General features: G+C 37.6%; 1 protein-coding gene across 1 annotated transcript in view; it reads left to right on the top strand.

Annotated features, from left to right (window-relative positions):
* Nucleotides 1-1,104: 1,104 nt before the first annotated feature.
* LOC113476125 (ras-related protein Rab-10-like) overlaps nucleotides 1,105-18,508 on the top strand; it is a 30,811-nt gene continuing 13,407 nt past the window's right edge. Inside the window, exons 1-5 of the mRNA XM_026841455.1 lie at nucleotides 1,105-1,171; nucleotides 1,739-1,799; nucleotides 2,903-3,041; nucleotides 12,357-12,446; nucleotides 18,113-18,214. Of these exons, the coding sequence (XP_026697256.1) occupies nucleotides 1,105-1,171; nucleotides 1,739-1,799; nucleotides 2,903-3,041; nucleotides 12,357-12,446; nucleotides 18,113-18,214 (459 nt within the window). The remainder of the gene's footprint in view (nucleotides 1,172-1,738; nucleotides 1,800-2,902; nucleotides 3,042-12,356; nucleotides 12,447-18,112; nucleotides 18,215-18,508) is intronic.

Genomic DNA, 18,508 nt, shown 5'->3' with positions numbered 1-18,508 from the left:
CCTGTCTGGATTATAATTTTCTGCTGTATTCCCAATGCACCATGTGAAAGTGACATTCCAGCCTCCCAGTGTGTACTCTGTCCCTGTCAACTGCTCTAACATCAATTGTAGAAAGTGATACAGATAATTAAACAAAATCGTGTGAATTTCAGGAGCAAATGTTTTCCATCACATTGGAATTTCACCTTACATGAGCAAATTTGACTTAAATTACATTTCCACCTGACATTATTAATTCCATCAAGGAAGCTTTGTGTAATATTAATTACAGATACCAATTATATTATTTCATCTTTCCTTTCCATTGGAGCTTCAATAAAAATTCATCAAGTGAAGGACATGATTATCATAATAATTTTTAAAATTCACCTAAACTCTTTTACCACATACACACAAAAATGTTAATAGCATTGGAACCATGCAAGAGTGTACTTGTAAAAGTTTTGTGCCCAATACATCTGTCAGTAAAAAGGGAGCATTTTCTCTACTGCATTTTTGGTTATTGCTATGGGTGCTTTCATTTGATAAAGTATTTTGGCAGACAGGTTTTTACAGAAATCAGTGTGATGGTATTAACTTAAAATTTGTGTGCTTTTTCAATCTGTTTAGTTCTTTCAAATGACATTTCTACTTATGAAAAGCCACTCTGACGTCATCTTAAATAGCCATATTTTGACTTTAGGGAATTTTGATCATGCAGTATGGCCAGCTATCGCAATGTCACCTTAACTTCACTCAATGTAATTGACAAAATCAGCCTTGCTGTTTTTCAATGGGAAAAAAAAAAAATGAGCAGAGAAATTATTAAACGCTGTTTCAATTTTCAGCAATAAAGTACTTGGAAAAAAAATGGTTAACTGTGAGGAAATGCATTACTCTAAAGTAGCAGCTGATAGCTGGCAGATTCTTATATTAAGATTGGAGCTTCAACAATGCATAAATCCAGGTATTATCTACCACATTTGGAGTACTAAATTGATAATATAATAAAGGAAAACACTAGAAATTATAGGGAAAGTATCTCTGAGGAAAGATCTTTAGTGTGCGTAGAGCCAACATTCTGCACTGATTTCAAGTGCTAATGCTTGATTTTGCATTAGCGCTATGGATCTGGGATGCACAGTGATTAAGGTTATAGAGACAATCCTCTTCAGTTTGAATGAAATCCAATGTATGTTTGTGTTTAACTATTACAGCTAATTCTTATTCCTCTTCATGTAACCCTGGATTTTTTTTTTCTAGGAGTTTGGAAGCATAGATGGAAAAATGGCAGTGTGCATGTGTAACAGCTTTGTAAGCATTTCTACCTCTCTATTCATAGCTGCCACACTGTTGCGATGAAACTGGAAACAACTGATATCGCCAATATAATTAGCCAAGTATTATTGTGCATAGGCCATGCAACTGCTGTCATGTGACTTGCCTATTCGTGGAAATACCTACATGTGGATTTATAGTATGCGCACCTTTTCTTTGACGTGCCCCTCCGTTGCTTCGTACTGGCATTGCTTTGTATTGTATTTGTGTAATGTATTGGCACACAGCTGTGTTCACCACTGAATAATTCCCTTTTACAACTTCCATTTTGAATCTATGTGGTTGACTAGTTATTCTTTGTTTGATAGAGTTCCTTTTCACTTTCTGTTCAAAATTGCATGATAACTAGAGCTAAGAAACAATCTTCAAAAGGAATCCATGTTATTATGCGAAATGTTACAGACTTTCTTCTTTCTCCTAGGCATTGATTTTAAAGTGAAGCCAGTAACATTCAATGGTACAAGAGTTAAACTTCAAATATGGTAAGTTTTAATTTATATCACAAAGGAGAGCCAACTAAATTACATTACAGCGTGAAAAATCTCATCTGTTTTTAATTGCATGTCTTCCTACAGTGCAATTGTTCCTACTAGGTCATTTTAAAATGTGAATTTGGCCTAGGGGAGCGTATTTTTGCAGCGACTAATGGAAGTTAAGAAGGGGGTTGTCACTAGGTTGCTTTAATAATAAAACTTTGCTATTGCAGCATAGAAACAATACAGCTCTACCATCCATATTAAGTATATTTAATTCTGCAAGTACATTGAGGGAAGTGACAAAGCAAGAAAATTTTACATTTCATTACCCATCAAATGCACGTTCAAAAGGGTCACTAAGAGAAAGCTAGTGAGGTGAATCTTTGGGAATGTACACTCTGTTTTTTGGTTTTTGAGTTTTTTCTAAAGGCTGTGTAGGGCTAGTGACAGCCATCTCTCCAAGCATCTGGTACTGAAGGTTATCTATATTTACCAGTATTTAACTTCTCGAGAAGTAACTCTGTATATGGTTTATCCAGTATTAGACCTGCAGTTACTCCATCTCAAGTTTAATACAGAAGTCTTGGAGGCTTGTTTGCAGCTTTCTTAAGGCATAATTATGTGTAGGAGTCTTTGCATCCCTGTATTTTCTGGCTTTTTTCCCCAAACCTACATTCAATCTAAACCAGTTTACTGACTGTGTCACAGTTTACAAAGGGCTTGTCAGAATATGGGATGTCATCTGACTCCTGCAGAACTTGTATTCCAGATTTTTTTTTTTTTTTATAGCCTAAGTTGTACTGATCTTAATGATTAACTATATATAAAGAAGCAGTGTCAGCTTGAAGTTACACTCAAACTTCAGCCACTGGTTTAGTTTCCCTACTAGGGCTGTATTATTCAGAATAAATTTCCAGTGTATTTCTTTCACTGCTCTATCCGGCATCCAGATTTTCTCTTATATTTTTTTCTTCCTTTCATGTTAGAGTACACCATTCAAAATTTGGACAATACTTTTTAAAATACAGTGATTTTTTTTCTTGGGGGTTCTGCAGTTTGGTCATCTTTTGTTTGTTTGCATGTGTGTGATTTCTTATCCTTTTTTTTAGGGATACTGCTGGCCAGGAACGATTCCATACACTCAGTACTAGCTATTTTCGTGGTGCACAAGGCTTTATTCTTGTATATGACATCACAAATCTGGACAGTTTTCAAAGTATAACAACCTGGATGAAAGACATACATGAGGTAAATATATCCAACAGTGGTTGGTCTCTTAATGAAGGTAGCTAATGAGTTACTGCACTTAATGTTTTAAATGACTGCATGAGATTTATTCTTGTTCCTTGAGCTGTATGTTTCTAACCAGAATTTCTTAAATTTAACTCAGGATACAGTATGATAGTTGGATTACTGTTATCTGAAACTGGAATAGAGTGTGTACTATCCAGGACAAGCCAATGGTGATGCAGGAGTATTTTTTGAAGTACTTCTAAAACATAGCTTCCAATCTGTTTTTGCACATGCTGAGTTATGGTGCTTTTGTCACTGGTGTGGCTGTGTACAAGCCAGTCTCCATGAGCTCATCCCAGAATTTTAATTGGCTTCCATGTCAAAATTCCTTACCACAACCAGGGATATTCCTTTCCTAATTTCATTACTTTAGTGAGTCACCTCATCCCAAGAATCCAAAGTAACAAATCAAATGAAACGTCCTCTTCGTCCTTGCTGGATATTCCCTTTGAGAGGTTGGTTTCAAGAATCACAGAATCATTTAGATTGGAAAATACCCTTAAGATCATGAAGTCCAACCGTAAACCTAACTGCCAAGTCCACCGCTAAATCCTGTCCTTAAGTGCCACATCCACATGCCTTTGAAATACCTCCAGGGATGGTGACTCAAGCACTTCCCCGGGCAGCCTGTTCCAATGCTTGACAACACTTTCCGTGAATAAATTTTTCTTGATATCCAATCTAAACTTCCCCTGGCACAACTTGAGGGCATTTCCTCTCATCCTATAACTTGTTACGTGGGAAAAGAGGCCGAGACCCATCTCGCTACAACCTCCTTTCAGGTAGTAGCGATGAGTTCTCCCCTCAGCCTCCTTCTCTCCAGGCTAAACAACCCCAGTTCCCTCAGCTGCTCCTCACAGGACTTGTGCTCTAGACCCTTCACCAGCTTTGTTGCCCTTCTTTGGACATACTCCAACACCTCATTGTCTTTCTTGTAGTGAGGGACCCAAAACTGAACACAGTATTCAAGGTGTGGCCTCACTAGTGCTGAGTACAGAGGGACGATCATTTCCCTAATCCTGCTGGCCACGTTATTTCTGACACAAGCCAGGATGCCATTGGCCTTCTTGGCCATGTGGGCACACTGCTGGCTCATGTTCAGCCAGCTGTTGACCAGCACCCCAGGTCCTTCTCTGCTGGGCAGCTCTCCAGCCACTCTCCCCCAAGCCTGTAGCATCGCATGGGGTTGTTGTGACCCAAGTGCAGGACCCAGCACTTAGCCTTCTTGAACCTCACACAATTGACCTCGGCTCATCAATCCAGCCTGTCTAGATCCCTCTGTAGAGCCTTCCTACCCCCAAGCAGATCAACACTTCTGCCCAGCTTGGTGTAATCTGCAAATTTACTAGGGTGCACTCGATCCCCTTGTCTAGATCGTTGATAAAGATATCAAAGAGAACTGGCCCCAATACTGAGCCCTGGGTAACTCCACTTGTGACTAGTTGCCATCTGGATTGAGCTCCATTCACCACAACTCTTTGAGCCTGGCCATCCAGCCAGTTTCTCCAGTAGAATGCTGTAGGAGGAACTGGGGGAGGAAAGGAGAATCCCTTTTTGGTGGCAGTGAGCTATCAGTCAGCCCAGCTGCTTGTGGTACTGCAGCCAGAAGCATGTGCTTTCATGTGACCTAGGAAGTGATTCAACAGCACATGGCTGCCAGACAAGGAGTGTGTTCCCACCTCCCTTCCTGCTTCTGAATGTTAGCTCCCACTGTGCTGCTTCAGGAGCTTGTCAGAGCTCTCTGAGGTTCACTCTGACTTTCTAACATGATAGAAAGCCAACACAGCAAAAACAGCTGGATGATTTTCTGCTGCATCAGTGAGTCTTAAAAGGTGCATAGAAAAGTCTGACAGTTATTGGAGTTGGCACAAGATAAACGGGTAGAAGTAAGAAAGCCAGGGGAAGAACATGTGGGAACAGGGTGAGTGAGGAGTCAGGCAGGGAGGTGTGGGCAAGCCCTTAGACATCAGATCATTCAGCTGCCTGTGACCCTGTACCCTGAGTCTTTAATAGCTAGGTCTGTCTTGATGTGTTCTCGGTTAGGTAGTGGCAAGTCAGTTTTAGAATAGAATAGTTCAGCTGGAAGGGACCTACAGCGATCATCTAGTCCAACTGCCTGACCACTTTTGGGCTGACCAAAACTTAAAGCATGTTATTAAGGGCATTGTCCAAATGCCTCTTAAACATTTATGTACTTGGGGCATTGACCACCTCTCTAGGAAGCCTGTGCTGGTGTTTGAACAACCTCTCCATAAAGAAATGCTTCCTAATGTCCAGTCTGAACTTCCCATGGTGCAGCTTTGAACCATTCCCACATGTCCTATTGCTGGATACCAGAGAGAAAAGCTCAGCACCTCCCTCTCTTCCCCTCCTCAGGAAGCTGTGGAGAGCAATGAGGTTGCCCAGAGCAGTAACATGGAAGTTTGTGGTTAGCATGCTTTTATAAGCTAGTATGATTGTGTAAGAATCCAAGCAAGATAGTGCTCTATAGTGATTAAAATCAAGTAGATATTCAGGCAGGTTTTGTAATGCTCTGTGAATTGGTAGGAATATGACATGATGCATGGGAGAGTTCATCTTGGGAAAGCGGGCTCAAAATAAAACCATCAAACATGTCCTTTTCTCTCTTCACAGCTTCAGTATACAGATGAATTAATGAATTACACATGGTCATATATCCAATAATATAGACATAGGGTATCTTATATTGTTGGTAAAACATTACATTTACGTTACCTCAGTATTAAGAACATCACTGTGATGACCTAGCACGTCATTATCCTTGTCCTCAGAGCCATCTTAAAAGTCTTTGTGGCAACAGAGCCTAACTTCAGTAATGTGTTACAAAGGAGCTTTGATGATAGAGTATTCTTACTGGTTTGTCTGCACACACTTCAAACTACTACATGTGTTTTATTACTTTGTTAAGAAAAGCGTGTTCCCTTCTCCTGTTAGGTAAACCAACAAAAGTTAAGCTAGATTTGTCACTGGTGGTACAGTAGATAAAATTTACTCAGCACATAGTATGTTAGTAGGTTTACTGTTATCTGAAGCTGAAAATGTAAAGTACCCATATATATCAATTTATAGATATATAAATACATATATATACACATGTGCATCTATCTGTTGATCAATAGATTGATCTATGTGTATGTGTCTTTATATATATAAAAAATACTGACCTACCTTCATACTACCTTCAAAGGGGTCATTTTGTCCTGTCATCTTTAATTAGATCAACAGGATGGTTGATTCACTGGGCTACAACTCAAAACCACAAATGCAAAGTGTCAGGACCATGTGGCTGGAAGTGGAGGGAAGGATGGGACTAGGTTTCCTAGCCACTCTTGTAGCAGGCTTCGAGCTGATTAAGTCAATCAAGAAGTCACACCTGCACGAGCCTGCTTTCTGTGACACTTAAAAGCTTTTGTGTAAACATACTCAAGCTATTAATATTTAGATTGTTTAATCTTAACCCCTGAAGTTACTTTGTTAGTTTAGAATTTAAAAAATGGGAAAAACCTCAATTTAAAACAATTTCTGGGAATGTAAATTGCATAATTGATTGTACCAATCTCAAAACCAGCAATTAGTGAGTGTTGTAATAGAGCTAGATAATAATAAAAAATTTAATTTAGTCCTAGTGGGATATCAATTTCTTAAGTGTCTTGGTGAAAATATATGGGGCCATTCATTGCAAAAGAAGTGTTTTTAAGCAATAACTGTTAAAACACGGGGCATTTCATGAAAATTAATTACTCACTTGTATGTTGGTGACATTCCCTGCATTTGCTTTGGTCTGTGAATGCAAACCAGTATTTAATTCCCCACAAATGCCCAGTATCAAAGTGGCTGGTGCTACAGCACCCTTAAAAACGTGCAAGGGTAGACATATTAAAAGAGAAACAGATACAGGTTTCATTAAACACCAGACTAATAGGTAATGTAAAGCTTGCACCTGAACAAATCAAACTGGATTTTTTTGAGACAATTCAGTTATTACATTACGCTTTCATTTTTGAATTCTATGTACATAGAGATATTAAACAGAAAGTTTTTTAAAAATCTGTTCAGTGTGCTAAGCCATTTTTACAACAGTTGAAAATAACAATCTAAACAATTCAGCATTCCTAAAAACTCCATTGGTTTTATAAAAACTATCCAGTCGGTGCTATTACAGTCAGATTACCAGTAATGTTCTCATTGCATTTCAATTATTTTAAGTGTGGAACACAGCAACTTTCCTATTAAAAATGAATTATTGTTCAAGGAAATTCAAGACATAAATATGCTGCCATATTTGTATTGTTGTAATATATATATTCAGAACTAGAGGAAATAAGTACATGACTGTACTTACCTACATGACTGTACTTAAAAAAGCTTACTAGAAAAATATGCTTGCAGATTAATATCTTAGAACATTATTGGCAAATCCAATACAGGTTTATTGGATTTGTAATGCACTCATTAGGAGCATGATAATTGCAGGAAAATTACTTTAGAACCTGAAATCATTCTTTATTCATGGGATTGTGGGTGATGTCCAGTTTGTTAAGGTGTTCCTTTTGTCTGCTGACATGGCTTTTGGCTATTGTGTGCAGCTGTTCTGAAAGGTTAATTGTCCTTTGAAAATTAAATACAAGTAACTATGTACCAAATCAATTTGTAGAAAACAGTTTTTTCTAGGATGTTTTGAACAAGATTCCACCTAACTTATGAGCAAAAAGTTCTTGGAAATAGGTCAAATGCTCCAACAGGTGTCCAGAGAGGATCTGGAAGTACTTAAAACTCAATTCAACAGGGTCTTGAGCAACCTGACCAGAGTTCAAAGTTGGCCCTTTTTTGAACAGGATGTTAGACCAGTTGACTTCCAGAAGTCCTTGACAACATAAATGGCTCTGTGATGCATGCATGGCATCTGGGTCTCTAAAAACTTTTGACATACACGGTTGGCCCTAGTTTTCTTTTAAATAAATTGGAATGGTTTTCATTGTGTTAGTCTCCTGGTGTGGCATGAAGATGGCATTACCAGGTTGTAATGATTATCTGCTGGAAATTCTCTGCTAGCACAGAATTTTCTTCATGGGAAAGACAGATTCATTTTCCCATGCAGTAAAAAGTCTTGGTGGTGTAATTTAGTGTTCTTGGAATATATTAGCTTTCTGTTTACGCTATTTGAAAGAAGGGACTCCCCAACCAGGGTATGAAATATATGGCTGTGTTGGGTTACTGCTGTTTTTTCATAGTGCCCTCTTCTGGTTTTCTGGATTAGATGCATCTGAGAGTTGGGAACCTGAGCTGTTGAGTGTTTCTGTATCATACTTAAATAAAAGCACCACAGCAAAATGCTTTACAAATGTAAAATAGCTTTACTTCAAAATCTTCTGAGTTTTGGTTTTCTAGATGGGAAAGTTTGGTGCCAAAAGGATCGAATTGTTCCACTTCATAGATGGGTCTGTTGTAATGACTGTGATTAGAACTGAAAATTATTGTTCTTGTCACTCTGTTGAATTGGTTTATCTCTAATTCAAGACTAGTTTGAGGATACATTGGAGGATATATCTAATCAAGTCTAAGTTTACTAATAGACAAATTCTGTCATTTGTACAATTCCACCGAAGTCCTGGAAATGAGGCATTTATAACCAAGGTCATCATGTGGCACTTAGAAAAATATATGGAAAGAGACATCTATAGGAATCCTAATATGAATACTGCCCCTGTAATAATTTCAAAGAGATTGTGGGGAGAGTGTATTCTGAACAAATTATTCTTTGTTAATACAAAGGATCAGTTTCCAGTGTCATTGTCTCGTGAGTAGGAGGAGGAAACTTCTCAGCTTTATGGCCTTCCTGAGCTCTGCCTTCATCTTGCTGCATGACCATGCATATTTCCATCTCCTCTTCAAATCTGAAAAATTATATTAATACAGTGTTTCTTCCTCAAATACAAACTAATTAAGCATTAAGCATAATTAAGCATAGTGTATTTATCAGATCTGGGTTCTCTATTTCACTGTTTTGACTTGCAAACCAACTTTTATTCCCTTTCACACTGTAATCAGTGAGTATCAAAATCATGTAGCCCTGCACAGTTATGCACTGGAAATGTGATGGAGGGACAGGATGGTGATTCTGGATAGTTATTTGTACAGCAAGGAGTCTGGATGAGCTTTGGGTAATCATGCTGAATTTGCTGCAAGGTTGAGGCCAGTCATTCATGGTAGGGTCTGTACTCATCATTTAAAAAGTGAAGAGATAGTTTCTCCCAGTAACCTGCAAGTACAAATGTGACGTAGTTCTCTTACAGTAAAGGTGTCAGTGCTACTTTTGACATATATATTCACAATACTTCTGTGAAATAGCTTTCCTCTGCAAAATGAGGACAAGGGCCAAATAAAAGACCTAACATTGGGGAAGAAAAAAAGAGTTATGTACAAAATGGATGAGCAAGATATTTTCCCTTTTGCATTCTTGATTTCTGTTAATAGCCACATAGTCAAGAAGTTGGGTATTTACCTGGTTGGGTGCACAGGGTAGGTGAAAGTTGAGCGGTACTGGAGTTAGTTCAGGGCGTGGATGGCTGGCTGCTATCACGGTGTGCGAGTCCGGTGTGCCTAGTCGGGGCCCTGGCACCGCTGTGTTTGAGGCTCTGGCACTGCTCCCTCCTGTGGCCACCGGTCACAGAAGCCTGGCTCCTTGTTCTGAAACCTGATGACTCTTCAAAAAAACTTGTTCAGTCTCAACTTCAATTTTTGGAGAGAAATGTAGTGCTGATATTTCCTCTTTGGATTTTTTTTTTTTTTAAAAAAAAGTAGGGTAGGTTTTCTCTGAGTTCAGATTATTTTTATTTTAAGTTTCAGTAAAATGTGAACTTTGAAATGTTAAAACCAGAAGAAAAACTTAAGAGATTGAACCAAAACTCTGTATGTATTTTTGAGATACCAAAGGAAAACACTTTCAAAAAAAGTTTTCCTTGCCATGAAATTGATGAAATTTTTAATAGTATTTTTCCATGACATGAGAAACAAATGTTTCCTGACTCTATTAGCTTAGTCAGTGCTGACTTGCATAATAGCATCTTAACAACTGTAAAATAACCATCCTCTTTTTAGCTATAGATTTTGCATTTGGAAAGCTTATTCCTAAGCTATAAATAAAAGAGGATGAAAATAAACAGGGATCTTTTGAAAGCACTGAAGAGACGTATTTTTGGCAAATTCAAATCAGTGTACCTCTGCAGTTTTTATGCCAATTGAGCACATGGTCAAACTTCTGCCTAGTCGTATTGACTTCATCTACATTCAGGTTTTGAAACTTAAAATGGACATAATTTGGTGTATATTCTTTAGTTTTCTAAAAGCAAGAAACTGCAAGATACCATCTTTAAAAAAAAAAAAAAAAAAAAAAAAAGTACTTGCAGTCCTTTGGTGGAGGATCCAGTCAAGGAGAAAATACATTATTACATTGTATTAATGTAGAAATAATAGTTATTTGCTGAAATAAATATTTACTGGCTTGGTGTCCCTAACCTCCTTTAAATTTTGTTACTATTTGAAGTTGTTTAGAAAGAACACTCCTACTGCAAAAATTTGTGCTGTACTCTGCAGGTACAGGATGGATTTCATGGTTTTGTACAGAAAGCATGCTAGTATTTCCCTTTGACCTTATACTTCACAGTAAAGTCAAATGTTCCTTGTAAAACCTTCAGCTACATACATTCTTAAAAAGTTGGTTATGTGATGAGATTAAATTGTCTATTTACCCTGTTTTAGGGACTGATGTATGTAATTTTATGTAGGAGAACCATTGACCTTAATGAGTAAAGCTTCAGTGCATTCCGAAACAGCCATCATTTTTGTCTGTTAATCCAGGTTAGATTGATTCATTATTTTAGGCCTGTACTTTGTACTCTTATGATGAATTTACTTCATTTTAATACTACATTATCTTGAACATCAGATGTGGGTATGAAATAAGATTAACTGACTCTAAAATGAGAGTGGATTAAAAAAATTGAAATAGTGTTCCTTAATAAAGTGTGCCTACTGTTGTACTCTTCAGATGAAGCAATTTAGTTGCAAAAGTGTGAATAGACTAAAACCAATGATTCTCTCATCCTTTAATGAATAGAGATTCTTCTTTGCAATTTTCTGAAGGGATGGATTTGTGTCTGTATCCATGTGTGTGAGCTCTGGGGAAGATGATTGTCTGTGCCTGGTTTTGTCTTATGGGAAAGTCATAAAAATTAAGACTTTGACAGAGATCAGAGGTTTCATCAATGTCCTTGTAGCGAGACCTGCAGCCTGTGACCAGGCTTGCTGAATCATCAGAGAAACTCTGTGAGCATGTACTTTCACAATATAAGCCATGGGAACAGACCATGTTAGCTTTAATTGTCTCTAGATTGAGGCCCTTGGGTTCTTCTATTTTAGCATCAAAAGTGGTTTAAATATTATGATTTTCACAACAAATGTCAGTTTACAGATTCCACATGCTGTTGCAGAACTGTGCTCTTTCTTTGTCATTATTACAGTCATGTATAGTTACAATGGCTTATCTTAAAATAACACTGATGTGAGGCACCTAGTGCATTTCTCAGTCACCATGTACGTAACTGGATTAGTGGAACAAAAGGGTGGAGATGAGATCAGAAAGCTAGATTTTTCTTCCTTTTGAAATCAATGAGGTTTTAAAATTTTACTTCATTAAAAATCTATTGCCTTCTTCCAAGTGTCTTGGAATAATTAAGCTTTTATGTTTAGTTTGAACACTTTGAATGTAATTTTACTGTCTCTGTACAAAAGTGAAGCACAGAGAGGTCTCTTCCAGGTGCAGCAGATTCCTTCCTTTTTACTTGTGAGTGCTAGATGTAGACCAGAATAATATGCCAATCCATGAACCTATTACTTTAGGGAGCATAGTGTCTGTGAATCTGGGGCATTTCCAGTCACTTTAAAGCCTCAAGATGGAGTATTCATCAGAAGATGGTGCCCATGCACCAGATACTTTATATCTTATGAAAGGGGTTGCATATTATGCCCTGCACCTGTAAACTGCTTTTTTCCGCTATTTGCAGTCTTGCTGTTTTCCTCTGAATCCTAGTAACTGATGGAAAATATTTCCACAGATGAAAAGGTCGGACAGAATTTAGCCTTTACTTTCAAGGAAATAAAGTGTTGAAGGTTAGTGTGAGCTGAAGGTGAAGGGCTTTTGTTGTTTGATTTCTTCTTACTTGACACTTATTAATGCTGGTTCTCTTTTAGAAAGCAGGTGATGAAGTGGACGTAATACTGTTGGGCAACAAGTGTGATAAGGAGTCAGAACGTGTAGTTCCAAAGCATAAAGGAGAAAAGGTATCATTGATCACTGGTACTTTCCTTGGGTTCTTCTGAGTATTTCAGTATGTGACTGTGAGCTGTTACACTGAAAATAATAAAAAGCTCCTGAATTTCAAAAATTCAATTAGAAATTGCTCTAGAAAAATGGCTGTGGAGTTCTGGAGTGGTTGGGTTTTTTTAATATATGAGCAGAAATGCATTAAATAACTCCCTAGCTGATCTCTTTACAATACCTATTTTAATGGTTAAAATGTACTTTAAAAGTTTTAGGTGTTATGATAGAAGTCTTATATTCTGAATTAAAACTAAAAATATTTTAGGGTCTCCATTTTCAGAGTACTGTTTTAATGTGAATTCTAAAATACAGTGCATAATACATTCTGCATAGTTTTTCTGGTACCTGATGCACCCATCAATTATTTTTTTGCTGTAGCCTGACTGTAAAGAACTATTTTGGCAGACTGTGCACTGTGATCTGCATTGTCTTTGAATAGCCCTAAATAATACTGGACAGATACATTTAGGGAACATCTAGCTCCCCTAGTTCTGAGTATCTGTCGTACATCTGAGACTACAGTATACTTTATACCTACAGACCATGTGTAGGGGAAGAACTGGTGTTAAGTGGGGAGTGCTGTTTTAAAGGCGATGGCAAATTACTCTCACTGAGAACCAAATAGGAAATCCAGGAGCCATGCTATGGCAGAAGAAATTGTAATAATGACTACATGTTGCAGGAGAGCATGTCCTATATACCTGTACATTTTGCAACTGTAAACTGTATGCCTCTGTTGTCTGGAACTTGGAATGAGCCCTTCTATTGTGCTTTCAGGCGTGGTAAATCAGGCAGGCTGTCTCTTGTGTTTAAAGAAGATAACACTGATAATTTCTTGCCATTTATATAATCCCAGATTAGGTAATTTTAAAAAATAGTGCCACATTTTCAACAACATTACAGATAGAAACTTTCGAAAGGTCCTTGTTTGTATGCAAGACATTTTCAATGTTAATATACTATATCTGTGTACAAGGAATAATGTTGCTGAAAAATACAAGTATACTCTCACTCAAAGAATGCAGTGTCAGAAATCTAGAGTGACTGGATGCATGTGCACAAGAGGGTGGTAGTAGGGTCTTGCATATGGTATTAACCATGACATTTTCTGACTTACGTGTACTTAACTATGCAATCAATATATCTCTTAATGTAGTATTTTTTTCAGAAACAAATCATTACCTCCTCACCAATGAATCTGCTTTCTAGATTTCTCCTGTGCTTTGAGGCAAGGCAACTCTTCACTTAAACTATATCTTCTTCTAATGTGATTTACAAATGCTAAAGAATCTGACTGAACCAGCCGGAGAATTATTTCATTAGCAGAGAGAGAGCTAATAATTGTCCTCTCACTCCAAAGAAGAAAATATTAAGAGGGGAAAAATGGTTTGATACTAACTCTGCCACATAACAGTTCATGCTACATATTTCATATTACCCTGTGAGTATGAGCTGTAAGTATTGTACGGTTTAGAATTTTGCAGAGAAGTCCCCTAGATTCCCTGAGGATCTCACCATCTATGTTGGCATTTCTGTAACAATCTGTTGTAAATGAGTGGCCATCATATGCCTCTTTATAGACTAATATAATGCTGAGAATTTTTTTGTTTGTTTTCTTTTGTATTTATATAATTTTGATCACTCAGAAATTAATATATTTAATTTTAACACTGTGAAGTATTTTCTTGTATTAATAGCTGTTTATTCACTTCGAGAAAAGTTTGAACTGCCTTCTTGGGCTCCTCCATTCCCCCCCAATAACAGTATCTTTTTCTCTGAAAGATAAATAAAAATGTTGAAGATTTTATGACCTGGTAGAATGTGGCCATCTCTCTTGTGTCAAATCTTTCTAACAGAAAGAGCCAAGTTTTTTTTTTTTTTTTTTTTTTTTTTTTTTTTTGCTTTCACTGTCTTCATGTGCCTGACTTCAAAGCTGATTCTACAGGTACAATACAAATGAAAAAAAAATTTGCATGGTTCTAGGAATATTTCAGACACATCTTTCTGATTCAATGCTAAGATATAACAGCACTTTGCTAGGAAGTAGTATATTTGGAGTTAAAAAACCCAAACAATTTGAATTGAATTTCACCTTGGAAGAGCTATTGGCATTACTTTGTTATTGTAAGATATGACCTTATTTCAGTCGAGATCTCCAAACGTTCTCAAGGATAATATAAAATAGCATTTCCCAGTAGCATAATTCCCATAGGTTTGTCAGTGTATTTAGGTATTTTATTTATGGATCTATTAAAAATGCTCCCAAAGGCAAAAGAAAGAAATCCTTTGAACATGCCTTTCCAGTTTCTTTTTGTGAGGGAGCAGCCAAAGCTGTGTTCATACTTCCAACTGCTTTAACACTGGACTGTTTGTTTTTCCCAACTAGCTGCATTTTTAGAGGACTTGTTTGCCACAGTACTTAGAAGTATGTAAGGTGAATTGGAATAATACATACATTAATCTTCTTTGACCAATATTGTGCACATACAGAGAAAACGAGGATGCATTGATAGGTGTAGTAAGCAATGTACTAACATGCGAAGGCTGAGGTATTCAGGTTTATTTTATTTTATTTTGTTTTGTTTTGTTTTGTTTTGTTTTTCTTTTGCATTCATCTTCACAGATGGAGCTTGCTCCCAGACCTCCGCATGTACTGGCGTTGTTTGGGAAGGAGCAGGTCAGCCAGCAGTGAGAAAGCATTAGATTAGAAATTTCTTGGGAAAGTTGGATGCATCCGTAGACATGATGAAGTATACCCAGTTGTGCTGAAAGAGCTGGTCAATGTGATTGGGGTCACTGTCAGTCAGCTCTGAAAAATCATGGTGGCTGGGAGAGATCCTTGTTGACTAGAAGGATGCCAGCATGATACCTGTCTTTAAATAAGGCAACAAAGAGGGTTCAGAGAACTATAGTCAGCCTTGCTTCAGTCAGTGGAAAACTCATGGAGCATGTTGTCATCAGATCCTCTGCCAAGGACATAGAGGACACAGAGATAATCTGACAGAAGTCAAATTGTGCTTCACCACCCTGGTTGCCCCCTCTAATGCCAGGAAGTGACTGTGTGGACAGGGGAATAATGGTGGTTGTGATATATCTTGAATTTCATAAGGCTTTTGTCACCCTCTCCCATGGTATCCTCACTTGGAAGCTAGGAAATGTGGGCTAGACAAGTGGACCATTAAGTGGGGGCTGAAAATTGGCTGGACTACCAGAGGCAAAGGGCAGTGATGGAAGGCTGTGTGTCTGGTTGGTAGCTAGTAATGAGCAGAGTATATCAGGGGTATATAGTGGGGCTCACGTTGTTCAACATCAGTGATCTGGCTGATGCCACAAGGAGATTTGCATGTAACATGAGGTTAAGGGGTGTGACTGGCATACCAAATGGGAGAACAACAGTTCTGTAGGACCTTGATAAACTTGAGAACTAGGCCAACAGAAACATAATGAAATTCAGTAAGAAGTGCAGAGATTTACACCTGGGATGGAATAATCCTAGACATGAGTCACTGCCCTGCTGCAAAGGACTGGTGGGTTACAGTGAACACCAGCTTGAATATTAAGTCAACAGTGTTCTCTCATTGCTTAAAAGCATGCTTGGCTACATTAGAAGGATAATGGATGGTAGATCTGGGGAGATTATTAGTCCCCCTACTTAGTGCTGGCAGGGCAACATGGAATATTGTGTCCATCTTTGGCTTTCCCATTCCGAGAAGGGTGTTTAGAAATTGCAGATGGCCCAGCAGACAACCACAAAGATGACTGGGGTCTAGTACCAGTAATCCATGAGGAGAACTGGGGGAGCCGGGTAAAGAGGAGGCTAAAGAGCAGTTCTCGGTCTACAGCAGTTGAAGTGTAGCAAGAGCAATGAGATAAGTAAGACTTCTCAGTAGAGACAGGCAATAAAGCAAGGGGCAGCAGACACATGTCCTGGCTTAGGAGGTTCAAGTTGGAGATAAAGAGAACTATTTACACTAGAAGGGTGGTATAGCCATAGAAGAGGGTCCCATAAAGGCTGTAGAATCTCTATTGCTGGCAGATTTCAAGACTCAGGCAAAGCCATGGCTGACCCCATATTGTATAGGCAGTAGTCCCATTTCAATTGGGGTTATCTTTCAAAATGATTTCTGTGATTCCATGATTAAAATGGTTCATCAGAGTTTGTACACAGGCAGCCTCTCAGAATCTGTAACATGACACAGGAAAGAAAAAAGGAATATTTAATAGATTCTGTGTACTCTATAAGATGTAAACCAGTGTTCTCCACTTTATTAGCCCAGCATTTTTTATTGCCTGTGTTTTTCTTTACGAACCATTACGCATCATTGTTTTGCATTCACGCTTGCCAGTAGTCAAACGATGTTAACTTTACTTGGCAGTACTGAAAACAGTTCATAACAGTCAGCTGGAGTTTTAGAATCCCTTATGAAGCAGTCTGTCTTAAGAAACAGTCCAGATCTCATCCTTATTTTCAAAATTATATTTTTTATAGCATTTTGGAAAAGAAACCATTTTGCTGACTTTTTCCCCTACCTTTTATAGTGTGATTAAAACTTTGAAGTCCAATTCTTGCACCTTCATGCCTGATAGTGGATTTTTTGTAAAGCATTGCTTTGTTACTTCTAGAGCTCATTGAAAGCAAACATAACTGACAACATTAGAGTTTTTATCCTAATGGAGAACCTTCCAAATCATTAAGTGGTCAGTAATTACAGGGTTTTCTATATATTATAAGCAGTAGGGTATTTTCTTTTCCTGAGAGTGTCTTCTCCAGATATGTATCAAGAAGGATCCATTGCAAAGGGAATAAATAGACTCTCCTGTTGTGTTTTTCTGGCAGATATTATTCCTACCTTGGCCCCATCCCTTGGGAAGCAACAATGAAACTGTTTTTCTTTTTTCCATGTATTTAACTGTATAAATTAGAAAAAATTTAGAAACTTAAAAAGCTATGAATTTTGTTGTGGGTTTGTTTTTTTTTTTCCCCATCATGCCAACATATCTCTAAGCTATCTGTAAGGGAAATACACTAGAAATGAGAGGACATGAGTAAATTAAATAAAATCAATCAATGTAAAGTCTATGCTGCCCTTTTCTTCTAAGTATTTTCATTCTTGTCCTATAACCATAATATATTTTTGTGTACATATCTGTTCTTTGTCTGCCTGTTATCTCTGTGATTCTCTTTCTCTGGTAAAAAGGAGCATCTCTTTTTTATATTTCATCTAATATGCTTTTTCTACAGATTTTGTCACATTTTTATGTATACTTTTCTGCAGGCACTCCATTAGTTTCCTCTAAATAATTGCCTAGGAGACAGTTCATTTTCCAAATAAATCAAAACATTAAGAACAGACCCACTAGAGTTTATTAGTCTTATTTACAAGTAAATATAGGGTAAAAAAGCTCTTCTGAAAATGCAAAAAATTAAGAATGTTTTAAGAGATATCTACAATTTGTAAACAGGGGATGAATATAGAGTACTGATCTGACATTTACTTAGTGTTTGTATAGCATGTTAGAAACTGTCAGAACACTTCTATATCTCTTGTTATTAGTATTAGGAAGTGGGGTTTTTTTGTTTTTATTTAAAAGACTGCTCATCCCATTGCTTACATTTGTTTTTCAGCTTGCTTGGGAACATGGAATACCCTTTTTTGAAACCAGTGCTAAAGATAATGTAAACATTGAGGATGCATTCTCAGTCTTGACTAATGAAATACTGGAAAAGGTAGGCTACTTTTCTGTGTAGAAAGAAGATGGGAGATTTTTCTTGACAGATTGGGTAAACAAGGTTCTAAATACAGAAGGGTTTAAGAAAGCACAGTCAGTACCGTTTTTGCATTATGGAGTTAATATTCGGGGGGAATCCTGTAGCTGTAGACGTAAGAGGCTGAACATGGGGGAGAAGAATTGTGCGAGAAGAGAACAGAAGCAAGTAAAATACAGTTCAGAGAGAAGGTGAAAATTCAGGAAAACTGCATTTGTGGCTTTCCTTCTCATGCTTTTCTTCAAGGGGGAGGTT

This window comes from Athene cunicularia (genome assembly GCF_003259725.1).
Source record: "Athene cunicularia isolate RWA chromosome 2 unlocalized genomic scaffold, athCun1 chr2_part1, whole genome shotgun sequence".
NCBI lineage: Eukaryota > Metazoa > Chordata > Aves > Strigiformes > Strigidae > Athene > Athene cunicularia.
The sequence above is the reverse complement of the archived record's forward strand: the minus strand, read 5'-3'. Positions and strand labels throughout refer to the sequence as shown.